The following is a 17908-nucleotide window of genomic DNA, read 5'->3' on the forward strand; positions in this document are numbered from 1 at the left end:
GCTCCTGACCCAAGGTGACCTGTGACTTGAAATTTTGTGTGATGGTGTCAAATTGATGCCCGGGAATGTACCTACTCAAAATTTGGCGGCGCTGCGCGCCGCCGTTTTTGCGCTATTTAAGAAAAACCACAGGGGGGGGCCAAAATTGTCCCCCATCAGGGCGCGGGTTAAACGTCGTTGAAAAAAAGCAAATTTCGGCGAATTTCACGCACTGCGCCGCTTTTCACCAGCCACTTCATCTCAACATAGCATTTCAATGGTTAGGTACTCAAAACAGCAAATATCGGGCCGGCACCTTACACCTGTAAGCTTTTTTAGCAGCAAATGAATTTGATTCGAAGAGTGACCAATGATCGTCTTTGATGAAAGATGACAGCAAAATGGCAAGATCTCTAAAACATCAGGATTTTAGCAAAACAGCGAGATTTTAGGTGTCCAATGTTGCCTTGGACTTAACTCAAACCGGCTATCTACCGAGTCACTTGCAAAGACACCTGAAAATAAAGACTGCTGCGAGGCTCCACCAGCAGCTTTAGGTATGCCACAGTGGCAGGCTGCTGTGCATCAAAGTCGTCATTTGTAAACAGGGAGAATTGCCAAGCAAAGACTGAATCACCACTTTGGCGGGGTGGTGCCGCTGATTGCGATCTGACTGCAACGTACGATAAGGTGGCGACCCGTATCGAGACCGAGATACCGCGTGACATCACGGGGCCGCCGCCCAACAAAAGCCGTCGTCCCGGCGAAGCACCCGCACTCCTTCGGAGCGACGAGCAAGGGGACGTCTTCGTGACCGAGCAGACCGCGACAGGGGCGGACGATATGATGAACGCTCCAGTGCCTCCCGTCTACGTCGACCGCGCCTCTCAAGTGCTCCGTATAGAGCACAATATGTGCTCGCAACTGGAGCACCTGTCCTTCATCTCCGAGAAGGTCACCCACGTGTACAACCCTCTGCAGTACGCCGCGGAGCCGCACGCCAACTACGTCCGCCTCTGCCTCGGCCACGGCGGGCCCGTTCCGGTTTTGTTTCTGGGTATGAACCCCAGCGTTGGAATGTGTCAGACGGGCGTGCCGTTTGGAGAGATCGCCGCCGTCCGAGACTGGATGGGAGTCAGCGGGGAGGTGGTGCCTCCTGAGAACCAGAACCCTCACCGGCCCATCACCGGCTTCAGCTATACAGGCAAGCCAGAGGTACGAGACCGGGCAGGATATTTCGGCTCTGAAAGGGTTGATACTTTATGCGGTAATTAAGTGTCTATCGGTGCTTTAGAAAGGGCATGAAGTTTGAAGGATATCGCCAGTTGCGTAATATAGAACCTTTTTTGTCTTTATAGCCCATAGTTTCTCCCCGTGGGCCGTGACATCCATGATCTTTTTCATCCAAGTTAAATATTGTTTTTTCGCAGGTGAGCGGCAGCCGTTTCTGGCGTTTTTGGCAGAGTCGGGTTGCTACTGCAAACGACGTGTTTGAGCAAGCTTACGTCCACAATTTCTGTCCTCTGGCCTTCATGAGCTCGAGTAGGAATGTCCCCCTGAATAAACTGAGCCTGCCGCTGCGGCGGGAGCTGGAGGCCATCTGCTGGCAGGCGTTGGTCGATATTATAATGGTGCTGGGAGCGCGCACGGTCATCGGCATCGGGAGGTACGCCCAGCAACAGGCCAGTAAGCTGATTGACGCTGGTCTGGTGGATCAGGTGCACTATCTCTTGCACCCCAGCGGTCTCAACCGACAGGTAGGTCTTCCATGAAAAGGTATTGTAATCCCGTGTAGTGCAAATTTGATCGAATTTACATATCTATGCAATCGTGCACAGCGCTGCTCAACAGAAAGCTTTGGTTATTGATGCTATTTTTAGATTAAAGAGTTTTAGTTTGTGACTTTGTATTTTTCCCACATTGAACTTTATTGTTGTTTATTTATTTATTTATTTATTTATTTGTTTATTTATTTATTTATTCATTTATTTATTTATTTATTTATCTATTAATTTGTTTATTTATCTATCTATCTATTTATTTATCCAGAATTGGAGGATCAAAAGCATGCGATAGCATGCTTTTGCATCCGGAAATTCCCATTGGTGGGTCGCTGAAGAAAAGTTCGGCCAAGCCTGTTTGTCAGTGAGTGAGTGAGTATGTGAGTGAGTGAGTTTGTCCAAGCATTTTTGGACCTGGAGTCAAAATGGGTGGACCGATCGGGACGAAAGTGGGACCGTTCGACTCGTCTCCGGCGAGGTAAACTTTTGGTGCTGGTTTTGGGTTGCTCGGTGCTTCGTGGCACATGCTATTCCGCTTCAAAGTTTCGGTGACACGAAATTTTTTGTCAAGGCTACAGGTCAACCCGAGGTCACAGGCAAAGCCATACTGGCGGGACACATCGGTAACACCTTGAACCAGTTTCCAGGGGGGTCACCGTCTGCCAGGGGTGCAGGCTGCACGTGCTGGGGTCGGAAAACCGTTTTGACGTGAGGTCCTCTGGCTCAAAGAAATTTTAAGCTATCAACCTCAAAATCGGTTCAATGATAGTCCCAAGCAAGGCCTCCAAAATAATGCATATTTGGTTGAGCTAAACTCTGTGGTGCATGAGCTATGCACGTGCAAGCCGATTGCACCCCTTCGTACGTTGCCACGCCTGCAGGGTAAACGGCAGCTCTAACTGGTTCAAAACTTGCAGGTCATAAGAAGAATACATTTGATCACGACATTCCGGCGAGATAATATCCGAGGGGTGCAAGCTGCGCGTGCGGGGGGCGGATAACGGTTTTGACTAGGGATCCTCTGATCCCGGGAAACGTCGAGCTAGCGACACAAAAGTCGGTACACTGATAGAACTAGACACACACTACAGGATGTTATGAAAATGACTGCACTGGGGTGCCGGGGACATGAACTATGCACGTGCAGTTAATTCATATCTTACTGTAGGTAGATGTCCACACCAATCTCACGTGCTTCCAAACATTTTTGGGATGTTTCGGTTAGTTTCAGGTTCAGTCCAAGCTCAGTCGGCTCGCTCAGTCCGCTCAGTCTGTGTTTCGGTGGTTTGGCCCGGTGTGTGCCCTCAGTACCGTTCCTCCAATTCTGGCCCAAGGCAACGCAAGAGCGCTGCCGGCATCTAGTTTATCCAGAATTGGAGGATCAAAAGCATGCGATAGCATGCTTTTGCATCCGGAAATTCCCATTGGTGGGTCGCTGAAGAAAAGTTCGGCCAAGCCTGTTTGTCAGTGAGTGAGTGAGTATGTGAGTGAGTGAGTTTGTCCAAGCATTTTTGGACCTGGAGTCAAAATGGGTGGACCGATCGGGACGAAAGTGGGACCGTTCGACTCGTCTCCGGCGAGGTAAACTTTTGGTGCTGGTTTTGGGTTGCTCGGTGCTTCGTGGCACATGCTATTCCGCTTCAAAGTTTCGGTGACACGAAATTTTTTGTCAAGGCTACAGGTCAACCCGAGGTCACAGGCAAAGCCATACTGGCGGGACACATCGGTAACACCTTGAACCAGTTTCCAGGGGGGTCACCGTCTGCGAGGGGTGCAAGCTGCACGTGCTGGGGTCGGAAAACCGTTTTGACGTGATGTCCTCTGGCTCAAAGAAATTTTAAGCTATCAACCTCAAAATCGGTTCAATGGTAGTCCCAAGCAAGGCCTCCAAAATAATGCATATTTGGTTGAGCTAAACTCTGTGGTGCATGAGCTATGCACGTGCAAGCCGATTGCACCCCTTCGTACGTTGCCACGCCTGCAGGGTAAACGGCAGCTCTAACTGGTTCAAAACTTGCAGGTCATAAGAAGAATACATTTGATCACGACATTCCGGCGAGATAATATCCGAGGGGTGCAAGCTGCGCGTGCGGGGGGCGGATAACGGTTTTGACTAGGGATCCTCTGATCCCGGGAAACGTCGAGCTAGCGACACAAAAGTCGGTACACTGATAGAACTAGACACACACTACAGGATGTTATGAAAATGACTGCACTGGGGTGCCGGGGACATGAACTATGCACGTGCAGTTAATTCATATCTTACTGTAGGTAGATGTCCACACTAATCTCACGTGCTTCCAAGCATTTTTTGGATGTTTCGGCTGGTTTCAGGTTCAGTCCAAGCTCAGTCTGGGTTTCGGTCTTCGGTGGTTTGGCCCGGTGTGTGCCCTCAGTCCGTTCCTCCAATTCTGGCCCAAGGCAACGCAAGAGCGCTGCCGGCATCTAGTTTATCTATCTATCTGTCTATTTATTTATCAAGATCGTCGACGGGATCTCCATTCAAAGACGAAGTCAATGCTTAACCCTCGCCGGCCGAGGGGGGTGCCGCCCCCCCCATAAGTTTTTTTTTCGCGATAGCTTCGAACACGCCGGCGATAGAGAGCTGAAACTTGGCATACCTGACATTTGCTTCAAGCCGGATCTTTTGACATCAACCGCATTTTCGGGTCAGGTCAGGTCACTGACCTATGACGTCATAAGTGAACCTCTGCACGGTCTTCAGATGTCGCAACTTCGCAACGCCCTCACTGCCAGAGGAGCTTTCACAGGGAAATGAAACTTGCAGGACCTAGTATTCATTAGGAATCTCACAACTTGCATATCTCGGATTTTTCCTAAAGGTCATATGAGGTCAGGTCAGTTTCGTGACCTCACCATTATACTCGTAAGTCAATGGGAAAAAATGAAAACTGCTATTCTGGCGCCGGGAACGATCTCGAACTATCTCAAGCACACAGAATCGTGATTTCATGCACTCCTTGCAAGGTTCCATGCGTTACTTTTGTAATGTTGACCTTGCGTGACGTCATTTATGACGTCATTAGGGTCATATTAGTTTTTCGTCAATAACTCCCGATCAAATTGAGCTAGCGAGTCGGGAAAGCCCTCAATGGACTCCGGAAGACCTGCCGAAACGAATGATATGCGATATGACCTCATTCGACTAACTACGTGACCTGGGGGCGCTGACCTGACCGTGACCCGAGTTCAACACCCTAAGTTGACCTCACCCAAACAAAAAGTATATCATTCGACGCGTCTGAGCAAGGCAAACACGATGCTGCCAAAATCGCGGCTCTGCGGCCGTTTTTGCGAAGTTATTCACCAAAAACTGAACCGTACCTTGGCCGGCACTTGACCTGACCTCAGAGGTCACCGGTTGACCTAGGACCTTAAAATCGGGTATCAATCTCTGCGTCTTGAAACGGCGCACACACTCGTTTTTTCCGCGACGCGCTAGCTCCACCAGGGGCGAAACGGCGAGGGGGGTCGTACCCGCCCCCCCTCGGCCGGCGCGTATGTAGAAAACCATTAGGTCCGGCGAGGGTTAAGATCACTGCTTGTTAGCTTTTGCGATTCAATACGAAACGTATTCAGCTGCTACTTATTTAGACAATAGGTATAGTGTCACATCCACGGGCGTCACTTCCCGAAATTTATTGGTAGGGCTCCAATGGTTAATTTTAGGATTCCAAAGCCATTCTGACCATACAGTGTTAAAAATTATGAAATTATTGGTAGGGCTCGGGCCTCGAGCCCTACCAAGCCTATACAAAACGACACCCATGATCACATTCAATCCAATGCCATCAAATCCGTCGCGATCACTTGCTGATCAGTGTGCTCTAACCCTGTGGCTCTGGTTGGCAGGCGAACAAGGGCTGGGACGGCGAAGCTTTCGAACAGCTGACTCAGGCCGGCGTGCCGCTGCCCTTTCCCCAGTGAACTGGAAGTCTGGCAATCAACAAAATGCCTCTGATAAACGGAAGTGCTGGTTAGTGGTACGCCAATAGCGCATGCTTTGCCTCGACCACTCGCATGTTTTGAGTGTGATTAACCCGGCGGCTGCTGGGCCTCCGCGCCACCCGCCGGCCGCTGGGGGGGGGGGGGACATATATGTATGTACATAGTTGCCCCCATTTACTTCTGCGACGATATCGTCGCAACGCGAAGAGGTAGAGAAACGAAACTTTGCACACATTTTCCTGAATACCTAGCCGAGGTTGCATCCAAATTTGGTATCGATCCCAGTTAGAATGACGTCACAGTGGCGTCAGAAGTCAAATTATAGATTTGCGTCTCTCAGTTTCCTCACGATATATCCGACATATGAGACCGAATATAAAGGACCGATTAATTATTGGTCAGGAACTAGTTGGAAGTGTACTTAGATGCTTTAGGATGACGGAAGGTGCTGTCCAGTTCATTTACAGTTGAGTTTCATGCTTAGCAGCATCAGAAACGGTCCATATCAGAAAACGACAAAACTTTATAACGTCACTGTGACGTCATCTTAAGTGATATAACCACTAAACTTTCTTCAAACATTGCCTAGGTATTCATTTGAAGCTTTGCCAAGTTTCATATGCCCCCCCCCCTCCCCAGCGGCTCGTGGGTTAATGTTAATACATGCTGATTGTCATCAAAATATAGGTACACACAGCTAATAGCGATGATCATTTTGACTGTTTGTGTCATAACTCATAGATCAGGGAGGCTTGTGATGTCGTCTTTCGTTTTGTGGTGTTTTTAACGGTCAGACTTTATCTTTCTGTTAACATTCTTCCAGAGTGATCTTACTGAACCGTTTTCTTTTGCCAGCGCTAAAGTGGGGCAAATGTTTACTGGCTATGGATTTGTTTTCTTTGTAGCCGAAAACATTGCTTCGAATTAGAATAGTTCTTTGCTTGCATCGCAAATATGGCAGTTATCCTTAAACAAGTTATGTTATTTACCATAAGGTATGTACCTACTATGTACTTACTTACGTATAGCTCATAGGACCGGCTGCAAATTAAGCATAAAGGAAGAAGACATTTTACTTGATTATTCTTTTGCTTCCATTTCTGTGTATATCGTCTGTGGTTAATGGCAATAGCGGTGATGGTGTTTATTATTAATCCCAAACCCAAAAGCTTATGTTCGATAATACACATTAGGTAATACATCTTGGTCGTATACGATTTCTTTGAACTGCATGAAAGAGCCTGGATTTATTTTCGTATAGGTAGTTTATATCCAGACAGAATTGATGTCTGATACTGATTCAACCTCGGAATGCTGAATCACCAGGCAGAAACATATACCAGCCCCCCCCCCCCCACCCCCACCCCCCACCCACACCCACACCCACGCACACTCACACTTATCACTTATCAGTCCATTTCTGGTGTGTCACCGCCCCCCCCCCATTGACCCCAGACACCTACAAATGCTGCTCGAACTTCAGGAACTATTCCATGTTTCTGGGGACGAACGTTTACCAAGGTTATTTCGGCTGGTAGAATGTCGTAACACAGCGACGATAAACCTCTTTCTCTACTGCCCTGGAACAGTGATTCATATTCCATAAACTGCCTAAATTCACTCTCTCCAGCATACCCCCCCCCCCTCGCTCCCCCCCCCGGTGCCGCCACTGACGGCGACTCGTTCGGTAGTCGCCCCATTTCGTCGAATTGGCCTTCCGTGTTTCGCTCCAGCGCTCATCGGTCCGCGAATTCGGCGGTGGGGGAACCCACCACGTTGTGAAAGCCAGAGCCGCTGTGATTGGCGGCGTATCGTGGGGCGGACTGACGGCAGCGCCGTGTTTTGGAGCTGTGCTCGCGGCTGGAGCGGTGCAGTTGAACCGGAGGGCTCCGCTTGAAAGGTATGTGGGATCGACACTGGCGGCAGTGTGGTTGTCGGATGATTGCTTTGGCTTTGATTATTTAAGATGTGTCTGATGTTTTCAAGAATGCCGCACTTCTAACCGTTTACTTTTATTTATTCGTTAGTCTGGTCATGGTGGCTTGGTGGTCATGGCATTAATAAATTAGATATTGAACAATGTTTTTTAAGTTGGAATGTTGGCTGTGTCTATTGCCTAAGCGACTTCCAATTAGCATTTCGTGTAGATATAGGTAGATACCTAAATGATGCACAGAGTAAAAAAAAAATCATGTACCGCTTTTTGCTAGATAAGTCAAATTTATTTGGACTGCTCGTGCCGGTAACTTTAGACCGATGTCGGAAATGGAGACATAATCGTCTATATTTTTATTTGGGTGGTGGAGTCAGCATTGCCGGGTTCGAGGTACGAACTGGTCGTTTACTCGATGCGATTGGCTTTTCCGGCTCTCTATCCGTTATCGTTATTTTTTGTGGCCTTGCTGGTAAATTTGATAGACATGGGACCCGTACCCTCGCCTAAACTCAGTTTAAGCTCTAGAAGATTTTACTGGCTTCTTTGCTTTACAGCTTTGTATAGGTAGTACATAGGTACTGTTAAACGATCAAAGGGCTTATGAGGCTTGCTTGCATGTATATCTTTATGGTAACGCTCGATAGGGAATAGCACCCGATACAAAACCAATAAAGAGCATTTCATTGCACCTTCGCACTCATTGCTCCACGATATGAGGGTCCACATGGTCTAATAAAACACCATGTTACTTACTGAAACGTCGATCAAAGCATCTCAATTCTCCACATAGTTCTAAACCATGACGGGCGAAATGCTGCTGCTATCATTCAAATCATTATTAACCCGATTCTGCTTAGCCTATGGATAACGGTTGTTCGCTCTAGCATGTATGTACGCTCTTCTTTATTTGTCGTGCCTGCCTTCACCAGAGCCGAAGTTGTTCGTCGGTGTGTCGGATGGGTCGCGTGCAAAGCGTCGAGCTGATGCCGGGCACGATTTCTCCATTTGGCGAACGGAATGCCGCTTTCCCTGCATTGTTGACCGGCTCCAAACACGTGTGCGTCATTCCTGGTGATTAGTTTGCGGTGATGACACCGTTTCGGCGTTATCGAACTCTAAGTCATACGCTGCGCACATAAGGGGGTTGTTTGGCTGGATTGACCGGTTTAGTGGCGGTCCGCATCATTGTGATTTCTATGAGAAAGTTGCATCATGTACAGTCTGTCTTAAAAGTACCGTGCAAAGTGACGGTGGATCCATCGAGCCTGACCGAGGAAGGGCCTGCTTTAATTTGAAAGTCACCGAACCAATTGACCTGGGGAATGGACGAGAATGTCAATTGCTACGGTGACTCAAATTTAGCAGTCCTTCATCGGTCAGGCTTGATGGATCCACCGTCACTTTGCGCGGTACTTTTAAGACAGACTGTACTGCTCTTATGTAACGGCCTGGACGAAGTTCATGTAACTCCTGTGTCATATTCACATGAAAGCCTTCACTCCTTTCCCAGAGTATGCATGCCCTTCATTTATGCCACTTCCTATATGACCGTTATCACCGGTCCCGTGTCTCCGTTTCAGAGTTCCCGATCTCTCCCGCTGTCTATACAATGGAGCTGCTGCGTTCGGCGTGTGGGGTGCTGGTGCTGGCAGCGCTGGCGACAGCTCACGTCAACCACCGCTCCTCCTGCCCCATTCCCACGCACCCCATGAAGGGCTTCGTGCCCAACAAGGTACGTGTGCGGGGCCTTGAGAATTATGTCGGTAATTACTTGACTAACTAGTTCCAACCCGGAACATGCAGTGATGATTAATCGTGAATCGTTTTTGGTTCGTATGACCTCGGATACGCGTTATATTTTGTCGGGATCTCCGTCGTGAGATCGGGCCCCCCTCCCCCCCCCCCCCACACACACACACACTTCACATACCTTGTCCTTCGTCTGTGTGGCGATGCATTATAGCTTGCCGCGCAGGCGTCAGCGACTCGCTGTATAGACTATGAACACTCGGATCACAATGAATAGCGATTGTCTGAATGGCCTTGTGGCTGTGTCTACCCGCCCCCCCCCCCCCGACTTCCTGTGCCGTGACTGTCCCCGCGTGACGGGCGGTGGCGAGGGACGCGAGCGTGACGCGTGACGGGAACGACCTAAAACTGCGGAAAACCGCATGGTTCGTGCCGGTTCAGTAGTTAGAACGTGGTCTGCTGCCCACCGCTGAATTTAAAATGAAACTGGTAGCGGTAACCACAAAGGAAATTTTAGCATCAGCTTATGTATTGGATGAAAACCCGTTTTTTTATGATAACTACCTGAGCGTCTTTGCACATCGCGTGCCTCTTATAGGTGAAGGCGTTATGTTTGTTTCGTCGGCGACTTGGTATAGCTGCTTCCCCAAACTGACTTGGATCGTAATTTCTGACGGCTGGTTTTTGACGTTTTTGACTATTCCGTGGACTGAGTTTCAATGAATCGTGCTCTTTCTTTCGATAGGAAACACGTTTTGATTCACTGTTTTTATCGTAAAGTACCCGTTTATCGCTAAGTGCTCACTGGCTTATGTTTCTTGCTCGGCTCATGTTCTGTTGCTGAGCACGTTCTAGGTTTTGTGATTTAAACGTTTAGGCTTAAACTGTACCTATGCGTTCTTGCAGCCAGCTTAGCAAATAGCATATTTCAGAGTTTAGTGCCCACCTACTTTCATGTCAAAACGTCTAAAAGCCACTAGTCGCTTCAGTGGCTGTCTAATGTCTCCGCTGAGCTGAGCTGGTCGCTGACAGTCCCTCTCCCTCGCCCGTCCGTATAGTTTCTCGGCGAATGGTACGTGATGAGAGCATTCGATCCGGACGTCTCGTGCCTCGTCTTCAACTACACCACCTGTGGCGAGGGCTGCCTGCGCGTGGTGGAGACCAAGAAAATCGACCTTATTGACAACATCGGCATCAGCAACGTGTACCAGACGGAGGGCACGCTGAGGATTGACGGATCCGAGCCGTCCGAAATGACGGCTTCCTTCACCACAAGTAAGCGAAATCGGGGCGTAAAACGTACCGTAATAAATTTGAACGGGGCGATTTGGTGAGGCGAGCATCAGGCATGTGTTGTGCATAAGCATTTGTGTTTTTATATTTTTTTTCTTTTAGATTGATGCGTATTGTATGCATAGTGTATGGGCCGTTTCATTCCGTTCTGGGGGGTTAAAGTCGTGCTTTGGCTCTAAGTCAAGATTTCACCGAAGTTAATATCACGTCGCACAAACAGTTGAACTGACTACCTGGCCGTGGCCCCGGTCTACTCTCTAATCTCCGTACATGTCCGGCCAAGTATTTTCTATGTACTCTGACCTCCTCGCCTGTCTCTTCAGACTTTCTATGTACTCTAACCTCTCCCTCCACCCGACAGAGCCCGCACCCTCCCCACCCACCCACGCTCTAGTCTCTAGCTACCCGCCTGTCTCCTCAGGCCTTTTATCCCCACCCTAACCCCCCTCTCTCTCTCTTCAGACCCCCGCTCGGCTCTCTACACCGTGCTAGCTACCGACTACACCTCCTTTGCCGCCGTCTACACGTGTCAGAACGTCGGTCTCGACGCGCTGCCGCTCTACCACCGACGGGACGTCTATCTGCTGGCCAGGGACCGGAACACCCCAGTCACACCGGAGGTGGTCGAGCAGGTGAGGCGCGCTCCCTGGGCGCGGACGGGTGACGGTTGTGGGGGATTCGTGTTTGATGAGGGTGGTGGGGACGGTTGATAACATGGTGGGGACGGTTGATAACATGGTGGGATAGATGTCGGGCGATGAATGTGGTTGTAGGCAGGGCTGCGGAGTCGGAGTCGGAGTCGTCCGGAGTCGACAGTTCTGCCCGGAGTCGGAGTCGGAGTCGGAGTCTCCAAAATCTTACCGACTCCGACTCCGGAGTTGGAGTTAACGCTGCATGTCTCAACGTCATGCCCTGCACCTGTCTGCTTGGCGATCCTACGCTCGTTGACGTTTCGAAATCAGCTTTTGTCGAAAAAAGATCATATTCCTGTTATGAACGAGAGCTTTCAGCTGAAAGAAGCAGAAGAAGGCGAATTTTCCGGAACCTGCTTTTAATGCTGCATGTTGTTTATAAGGCATTTATTGCAATGTAAGCCTTTAGAACGCGCAAAATATCGTTTCGGGCAAAATAAAAGATATTTCCACTAGGATATTAAGAATAACGTCCGGAGTCGGACCTGGAGTCGGAGTCAGAATGAGAGTCGATTTTGGAAGCAGGAGTCGGAGTTGGAGACACCCGAAAATCGATCAACTCCGCATTCCTGGTTGTAGGTCTCAAATACTCCTTGCGGTCTTGTGCTTTGGAGCGCTGCGAACTGATGCAATGGGCACAGGGCTACGCAGTCGTCTTTGTGTCTTCAGGATATTTCTTATCATTTCTATGAGCGTTGGATTTGTACCTACCGATCGCGAGTTATCAAAATCCGCAGTGGCCAAAGCTTTTAACCCCCTCACTCTCTGATATCTGAAAGCCACAATAAAATTGTGTCAGCGAGAGTCTAATAACTAGCAATAAATTGTCCGCCCTCACTCGCCTTGCGGAGCGATATTTCAGCGATACCATATCTCCCGACGAATACAGCCCGCGTGAATTTTATTGCCGCTGGGTTACTCACACCGTAAACCCAATCGCATAATCCTCAAGGGTTACCGTTGTTGCCTGAGTCACAGCTGAACTGGTGCGCAGTTGTCTGGCACTTTCCGATAGGCCAAGAACGAGGTAAAACTGAAAAATAAACGGGTATTTTAATTTTTTAGGTGAGCTGGTACCTTCTTTTGGTACAGCTGCGTAGAGCATCCCTCAGCTTAGCCGACTGTCAGAGATAATGAGCGGGTGGTTCGAGCCGTTTCACCGCCCGGAATTTGCCGCCCACGGGCAATTTGCTGTGCCATTAGCCAGTAGCGGCGGAACACCTTCAATTAAGGGGGGGGGGGCACTGCCTACTTTTGGTCCCATTTTTCCATGCAACACCCATAGGGCTAATGTGAAAATGCCCAAATCAAAGGGGGGCACGGTGCCCCGGTGCCCTCCCCGTTCCGCCGCCTATGCCATTAGCAGTTTCATTAGCAGTGGGTGCATAGCAGTCGATGTTAGATACCATCGTTCTGTCGGTCTGTCTGTCTGTTTATCCGTCTGCCTGCCAGCATCTGTCTGTTTGTTTCCGTCCGTTTGTCTGTCTGTCTGTCTGTCTGTCTGTCATCACATCTGTCACCTGTCGGATACATCTATTACCACATTTTCACGTAGGTATACATCACCTGTCTGTAAGTCACTTATCTATACTTGTCACCCGTCATCACCTAGCATTCTCTCACCTCTGTGTGATAATCACCTATGTGTTAGTCACCTGTCTATGTAACCCATTGCCAGGTGAGTGCCGCCATGGTGGCCAATATGATCGAGGACGAGTTCGCCCCTCTGGACCACAACAGTTGCCAGTCGGCTGAGGAGGCTGATGTCAGCGTCAATGTCAGCAAGATCGGCCAGCGGGTGAGTCTGCTGACGGAGGGCGTTTAAAGTCAGCGTCAGCCGGGGCTGGGTTGCGTGACGTGTGTGTCCCACGGATTGGGAGGGCTTAGTCGGGGACACAGTTAGTTAGGATAGAGGGTATGCTTGGATTGGGATGTGCTAGGTATGTCTGCAGTGGTGACGGGAGATTTGACATCAAACCAAAGTGTGCATTGTTCGTGGAAGATTTCTTTACGTTCTTGGACTGCCGTATACCTACCTAGTTGTAAGTAGGTAAATGCTTCCCCGAAATGTCTTGCATGACACTTTTGTGGTGGCACTGATAGCTTATTGATAATTAAATTTGCTGATTTACTTAGATGTCACTTGTTCAGCTCCTACAGGCTTGGTTTCAGTTGTTTTCAAAAGGCTGGAGGACGTTGCATTCATGCAGGTCTTCGTCGCAGTCGCTGCCTGTGAAATGTCGCAACCGCAGCGCCGCCTTTGTTTGCGGCAGCTCTGCTAACCTGTGCTTCCATTCCTTGCCGCCAGGTGTCTAGTGTGGCCAGCACGGTGACTGAAGGTCTGAGCAAATTCGCCTCCAGCATCGCCGGGATTTTTTCGAGCAGCGACCCGGACCCGGCCTCTGGATCGGTCAGCCCGCTGAGGCGCCGCCGCGGGGCGCACTTCTGAGTGGGCTGCTCAGCGGTGACAGCGTGTGTAATGTGTATCCTCTCATCGGGATAAGTATCTAACATCGGCACAGGATGGAGCGTGTGGACAAAGCATGCCGATAGTCCGGGCGCACCTTCGGTTGTCTGTGCGTTATCAGATTCATATTTAAGACCCGGTGGCACAGCTAGTGTGATGTAAATAGTACAGTGGAGAGCATTTTGAAGCATGTGTCCTCCACTGTCCACATTGAATAAATTAAAACAGAGTCTTTTGGATCATGGGTAAAAGAACTTCAGGAGACTGGTGTCAGTGTCATGGTGTTGAGCCGTGGACTCGGGAACCGTGGGGGCAATGGGGGCAAGCTGCCCCCACAACTTGAAGGCTGTGGGGGCGACAAGGCGTGGGGGCGACGCCGCCCCCACAAGTCACAACTTAACTGAAAATTTCTGCTAAATATTTTGTTTTTGTTTTAGCTATAAAATGTAATATTGGTACTTTTCAAAATGTAGTGGCCCAAATGCGGAAATAAGAAATGGGGTAGCTTGGTTTTGGGGACCCAAGCTGCCCTTCCTTCCACGGTTGGATAAAATGGAATGAAGGCAAGAATAAGTGAGCCGACAAAATTTACTTGGCGTAAAAAAATCATTGGTAGCAGTCTGATATGGTGGCGTTCTTCTCATTTCCATTAAAGTGACCATCCTACCGAACATTAGTTTTGAATTGAGATAGCCAAAATGGGGTCCCTAGCTTGCAATTACCGAATTGGGCACTCGTCAACGAGAAATGTTTTAATTCGGAAATATTTAATTTTAAATTCTGTAGTTTCCGGAAATATTTAATTTTCAAGTCTGCAGTTTTCAAATTTTAAGGAGCAAATGCATTTTAATGCCCCCTTCGACGGCGCAGAGGTGAATTCCGCCGCAGTAATTCTAATATTGTTTACGTTTTTTTTCAAATTTATTTGATTGCGTTATTCGACATTTTGCGAAATGAAGTGGCCAAAATCCGAGAAGAAAATTTAATTTGGGGTACCTTGGTTTTGTCCCCGGAATCGGTCTCCGCCACAGCCATGACCCTTGCCCCCACAACTTCAAACTAGTTCCCGCATCCCTGTTGAGCCCTTTAATTGTGTAGTGTGGCGCGACATATAACTTGTGTAGTTAATGCTTGCTTCACTGCTGATAGGCGTTCACAGATAAAGGCAACTGACGTGGGCTGCCCCGCTCCTAAAATAGCACCTTCAAGTCTCGCTGTTCAACAAGTGTTGAAATCACGACGAAGAAGTGTTATGATGCGCGGTTCACCAAGGTATTATGTAGCCCAAGACGATAAGCGCAGATATTGAACATGCTCTCTATATTGACTGTCTTATCTTGCAGGATATGTAATGAACCGACACTGCTGCAGTGGTGCAAATACAGCAGGTAACCGCAGGTTGTTGTTTCATTAGACAAACACTATTCGTTAGAATTGTGTTTTTCTATTGAAAAACAACCGGAGCGGTCCTTCTCCGGGCTATGTTTTGCATGGCTGGCCGCGAATTTATTGTGCGGGAGTGATATTGAGCGTACCGCTGTTTGATCCATGTCAGGTGAAATATACTGCGAATAGTTTCTCCTTCATTGTTTATTGAACTGTAAGAAAAAAGGTTTGAACTCTGGAACAAGGGTACCTAAATGGTGTAGGCTCTACACTCATATGTATATTGTCTCCGGTACGTCGCCTCACTCATCAGTCATAAATATTATTATTAAAAAAATGATGTCGATGCAATCCTCCTGATATTTGCTGCCGATATGCCGATATTTGCTCCATTGATAGGTCTCGTCGATCTTAACCAGGCATTAAGTAGAGGTTCATTTATTTGTGTCAACTTCGTAATGATATTACACTCTGATACCGTTATCAATTATCATGCACACGGTTGAAGAAGAACAGCACCACAGATGAGTACATATGTACAGTACAAAATACAAATACAAACATTGTCATTGTCATAGACCTTCCGACCCAAAGAGATCTCCGATCTATAACCAACTGTGCTCATCTGACCTTATCGATCAATTTAAATTGTATCAGTTCCGGTGACCGCTCGTGTCGCGGAGCAGACCCCACGACCCGTATCGACGTTTTTTTCAAACCCCACAGCTGTTCTCTCATACATTTCTTGGAGGCATGATGATGAAAAATCCCTTTTAAAAAGTGTCCAGTCATCCATTCCTCCTCAAATATGTGTGTTCGTAGGCTTGTTGTGTTTGTAGGGCTGCAGCCTGCAACTTGCAAGGTCTGAGTCGTAGTCGAAGTCAGAGTCGGTCGGAGTCGACAGTTCCGTCCGGAGTCGGAGTCGGAGTTGTAGTCGCCAAACTCTTACCCACTCCGACTCCGGATTCGGACTTAACATTGCATACCTCAAAGTCATGCCCAACACCCGTTTACTCGACCCTATTTTGCTCGTTGACCTTTAAACCTATTACTGGTGTGTGTGTGTGGGGGGGGGGGCGAATCGGCCCCGACTTAGTTTTTTTTTTTGCTCTCGACGGAAAACCGCTCAAATCAAAACCGCTAGGGGTTCAAAATTTGGTGACTTCCTTGCTATTCATTGGGCACATTGTGTCAAATTTTTAGTTTCTAGCTTGCCCAGAGGCGTCTCCAGGGCGAGTTTCTCGGGGGTAGTTTAACCCTCGCATGTGTGCGGCGTTTGCCAGCTTCTAATGTGTAGGGTTGGACCCTCCCCCCTTGCCGTTTGGCCCCTGATCAAGCTAGAGCTTCGCGGAAAAAACGAGCGTGTTGCCCGTGACGAGAGGAAGCCGATGATACCCAATTTTAAGGTCCTAGGTCATTGGTTGACCTTCCAGGTCAGGCCAATGACCAAAAGTCGGGAAAATCGGGACCTGTTAGAAAGTCGGAAAGTGTGGCTGCTAAGGGGTTTTTCGGGGTGCTGATCACGAATATCGTGTTAGTTTTGATCACAGATGATGTCTTGAAGCATTTAGACCAGGTCGGGTCAGGTCAGGTCAGGTCAACCAGTAGGCGTCGTGACGGGTATTCGTAGTACGTGTCAACCGCCTCTGACAGCTTCGTAACATGTTACGAAGTCACCAAAACTACTTCTTAAATGTTCAAATGGTTGCTAAATTCGAATTCAGCTCCAAAAACTAGCCTAGAAACATGTAAAACTCGAAAAAGTGACCCGAGGTCACCCGAGGTCACCAAAGGTCAATGACCTGACCTGACCTTCAGGTGACCTTGACACACACGGGAGTAACATCAAATCACATGTTTGAACGTTTGAAACCACGAAAAGCTTGCAAACACGCGGCTAGTGCGAGCCGACATACGCGAAATCGCGATTCCGGCCAAACATGGTCTCGGAAAAGAGGTCACAGGTCAAAGGTCATTTGGGTCAGGGTCATGAAACTTTCAGGGTAGGTGTGAAATTGATCAATGCGAGGGTACTGAAAGTTTCGTCGCGATCGGCCGCTTTTTACGCGAGTTATTCGCGAAAAACCATGGGGGGGTCCATCCGACCCCCCCCCCTACACATGCGAGGGTTAAGCCCAGCTTTGACTGTTCCGACATTTGCCGCTAACCAGCGACTTACTTAGGTTTGTATTGGTGATCAGTGGCACCACCCGTCATACGTATGCACCTAAAGACTATGTGACGTCATTTTACAATGAAAATATTGGAATAGGCGGATCCAAGTACCTGTAAAAGGGTACTTCAATATCAATGTATTGCCCCCGTCTTACTGTGCCTGAATCCACCAATGCTTAACAAAAACGTGTATTTAGTGCTCACGTTGCATATTTGACATGATATATGACACATCTTGTCATAAGACACATGATATACCATAACAAAAAATCCTAAGTTAGCTTACCTGTGTCCGCCTATGATTTTTGAAATATCCAAAATACCGGAATATATATAATGGCCCAGTTCATGAAGAAGAGTCTCTATATAGAAGTTTCATCGGAATCGGTCAAAAAAGGAAGAAGGTATAACATTATTAGTGATGAGGTGTAAAATGCGATTTTTTTCGAAAATTTCTGCTTCCAGGACCCCAATTTTGATT

At 48.3% G+C, this 17908-nt stretch overlaps 2 protein-coding genes across 2 annotated transcripts; both read left to right on the plus strand.

Moving 5' to 3' along the window:
- The first annotated feature begins 759 nt into the window (after positions 1-759).
- On the plus strand, positions 760-6943 carry LOC122374108 (single-strand selective monofunctional uracil DNA glycosylase-like). The gene is made up of 3 exons (XM_043352667.1): positions 760-1194; positions 1410-1736; positions 5634-6943. The coding sequence occupies exons 1-3, from the start codon at positions 823-825 to the stop codon at positions 5706-5708; spliced, it is 774 nt and encodes a 257-aa protein (XP_043208602.1). The 5' UTR covers positions 760-822; the 3' UTR covers positions 5709-6943.
- A 524-nt stretch (positions 6944-7467) lies between these two features.
- On the plus strand, positions 7468-15445 carry LOC122374115 (apolipoprotein D-like). Its single transcript, XM_043352680.1, has 6 exons — positions 7468-7629; positions 9246-9397; positions 10473-10689; positions 11170-11339; positions 13078-13197; positions 13708-15445. The coding sequence occupies exons 2-6, from the start codon at positions 9275-9277 to the stop codon at positions 13846-13848; spliced, it is 771 nt and encodes a 256-aa protein (XP_043208615.1). The 5' UTR covers positions 7468-7629; positions 9246-9274; the 3' UTR covers positions 13849-15445.
- Positions 15446-17908: the final 2463 nt, after the last annotated feature.

The sequence above is a fragment of the Amphibalanus amphitrite genome, unplaced genomic scaffold, assembly GCF_019059575.1.
Source record: "Amphibalanus amphitrite isolate SeventyFive unplaced genomic scaffold, NRLGWU_Aamphi_draft 000039F_arrow, whole genome shotgun sequence".
Lineage (NCBI taxonomy): Eukaryota > Metazoa > Arthropoda > Thecostraca > Balanomorpha > Balanidae > Amphibalanus > Amphibalanus amphitrite.

What these genes read in the sequence shown, in the direction of transcription:
- LOC122374115 (XM_043352680.1), top strand. Translation starts at nt 9,275, where the DNA reads ATGGAGCTGCTGCGTTCGGCGTGTGGGGTGCTGGTGCTGGCAGCGCTG. An exon ending in GACGGCTTCCTTCACCACAA is followed by an intron (nt 10,690 to 11,169) that starts GTAAGCGAAATC and finishes CTCTCTCTTCAG; the next exon opens with ACCCCCGCTCGGCTCTCTAC. An exon ending in CACCGGAGGTGGTCGAGCAG is followed by an intron (nt 11,340 to 13,077) that starts GTGAGGCGCGCT and finishes ACCCATTGCCAG; the next exon opens with GTGAGTGCCGCCATGGTGGC.
- LOC122374108 (XM_043352667.1), top strand. Translation starts at nt 823, where the DNA reads ATGATGAACGCTCCAGTGCCTCCCGTCTACGTCGACCGCGCCTCTCAA. An exon ending in GCTATACAGGCAAGCCAGAG is followed by an intron (nt 1,195 to 1,409) that starts GTACGAGACCGG and finishes GTTTTTTCGCAG; the next exon opens with GTGAGCGGCAGCCGTTTCTG. An exon ending in CCAGCGGTCTCAACCGACAG is followed by an intron (nt 1,737 to 5,633) that starts GTAGGTCTTCCA and finishes TCTGGTTGGCAG; the next exon opens with GCGAACAAGGGCTGGGACGG.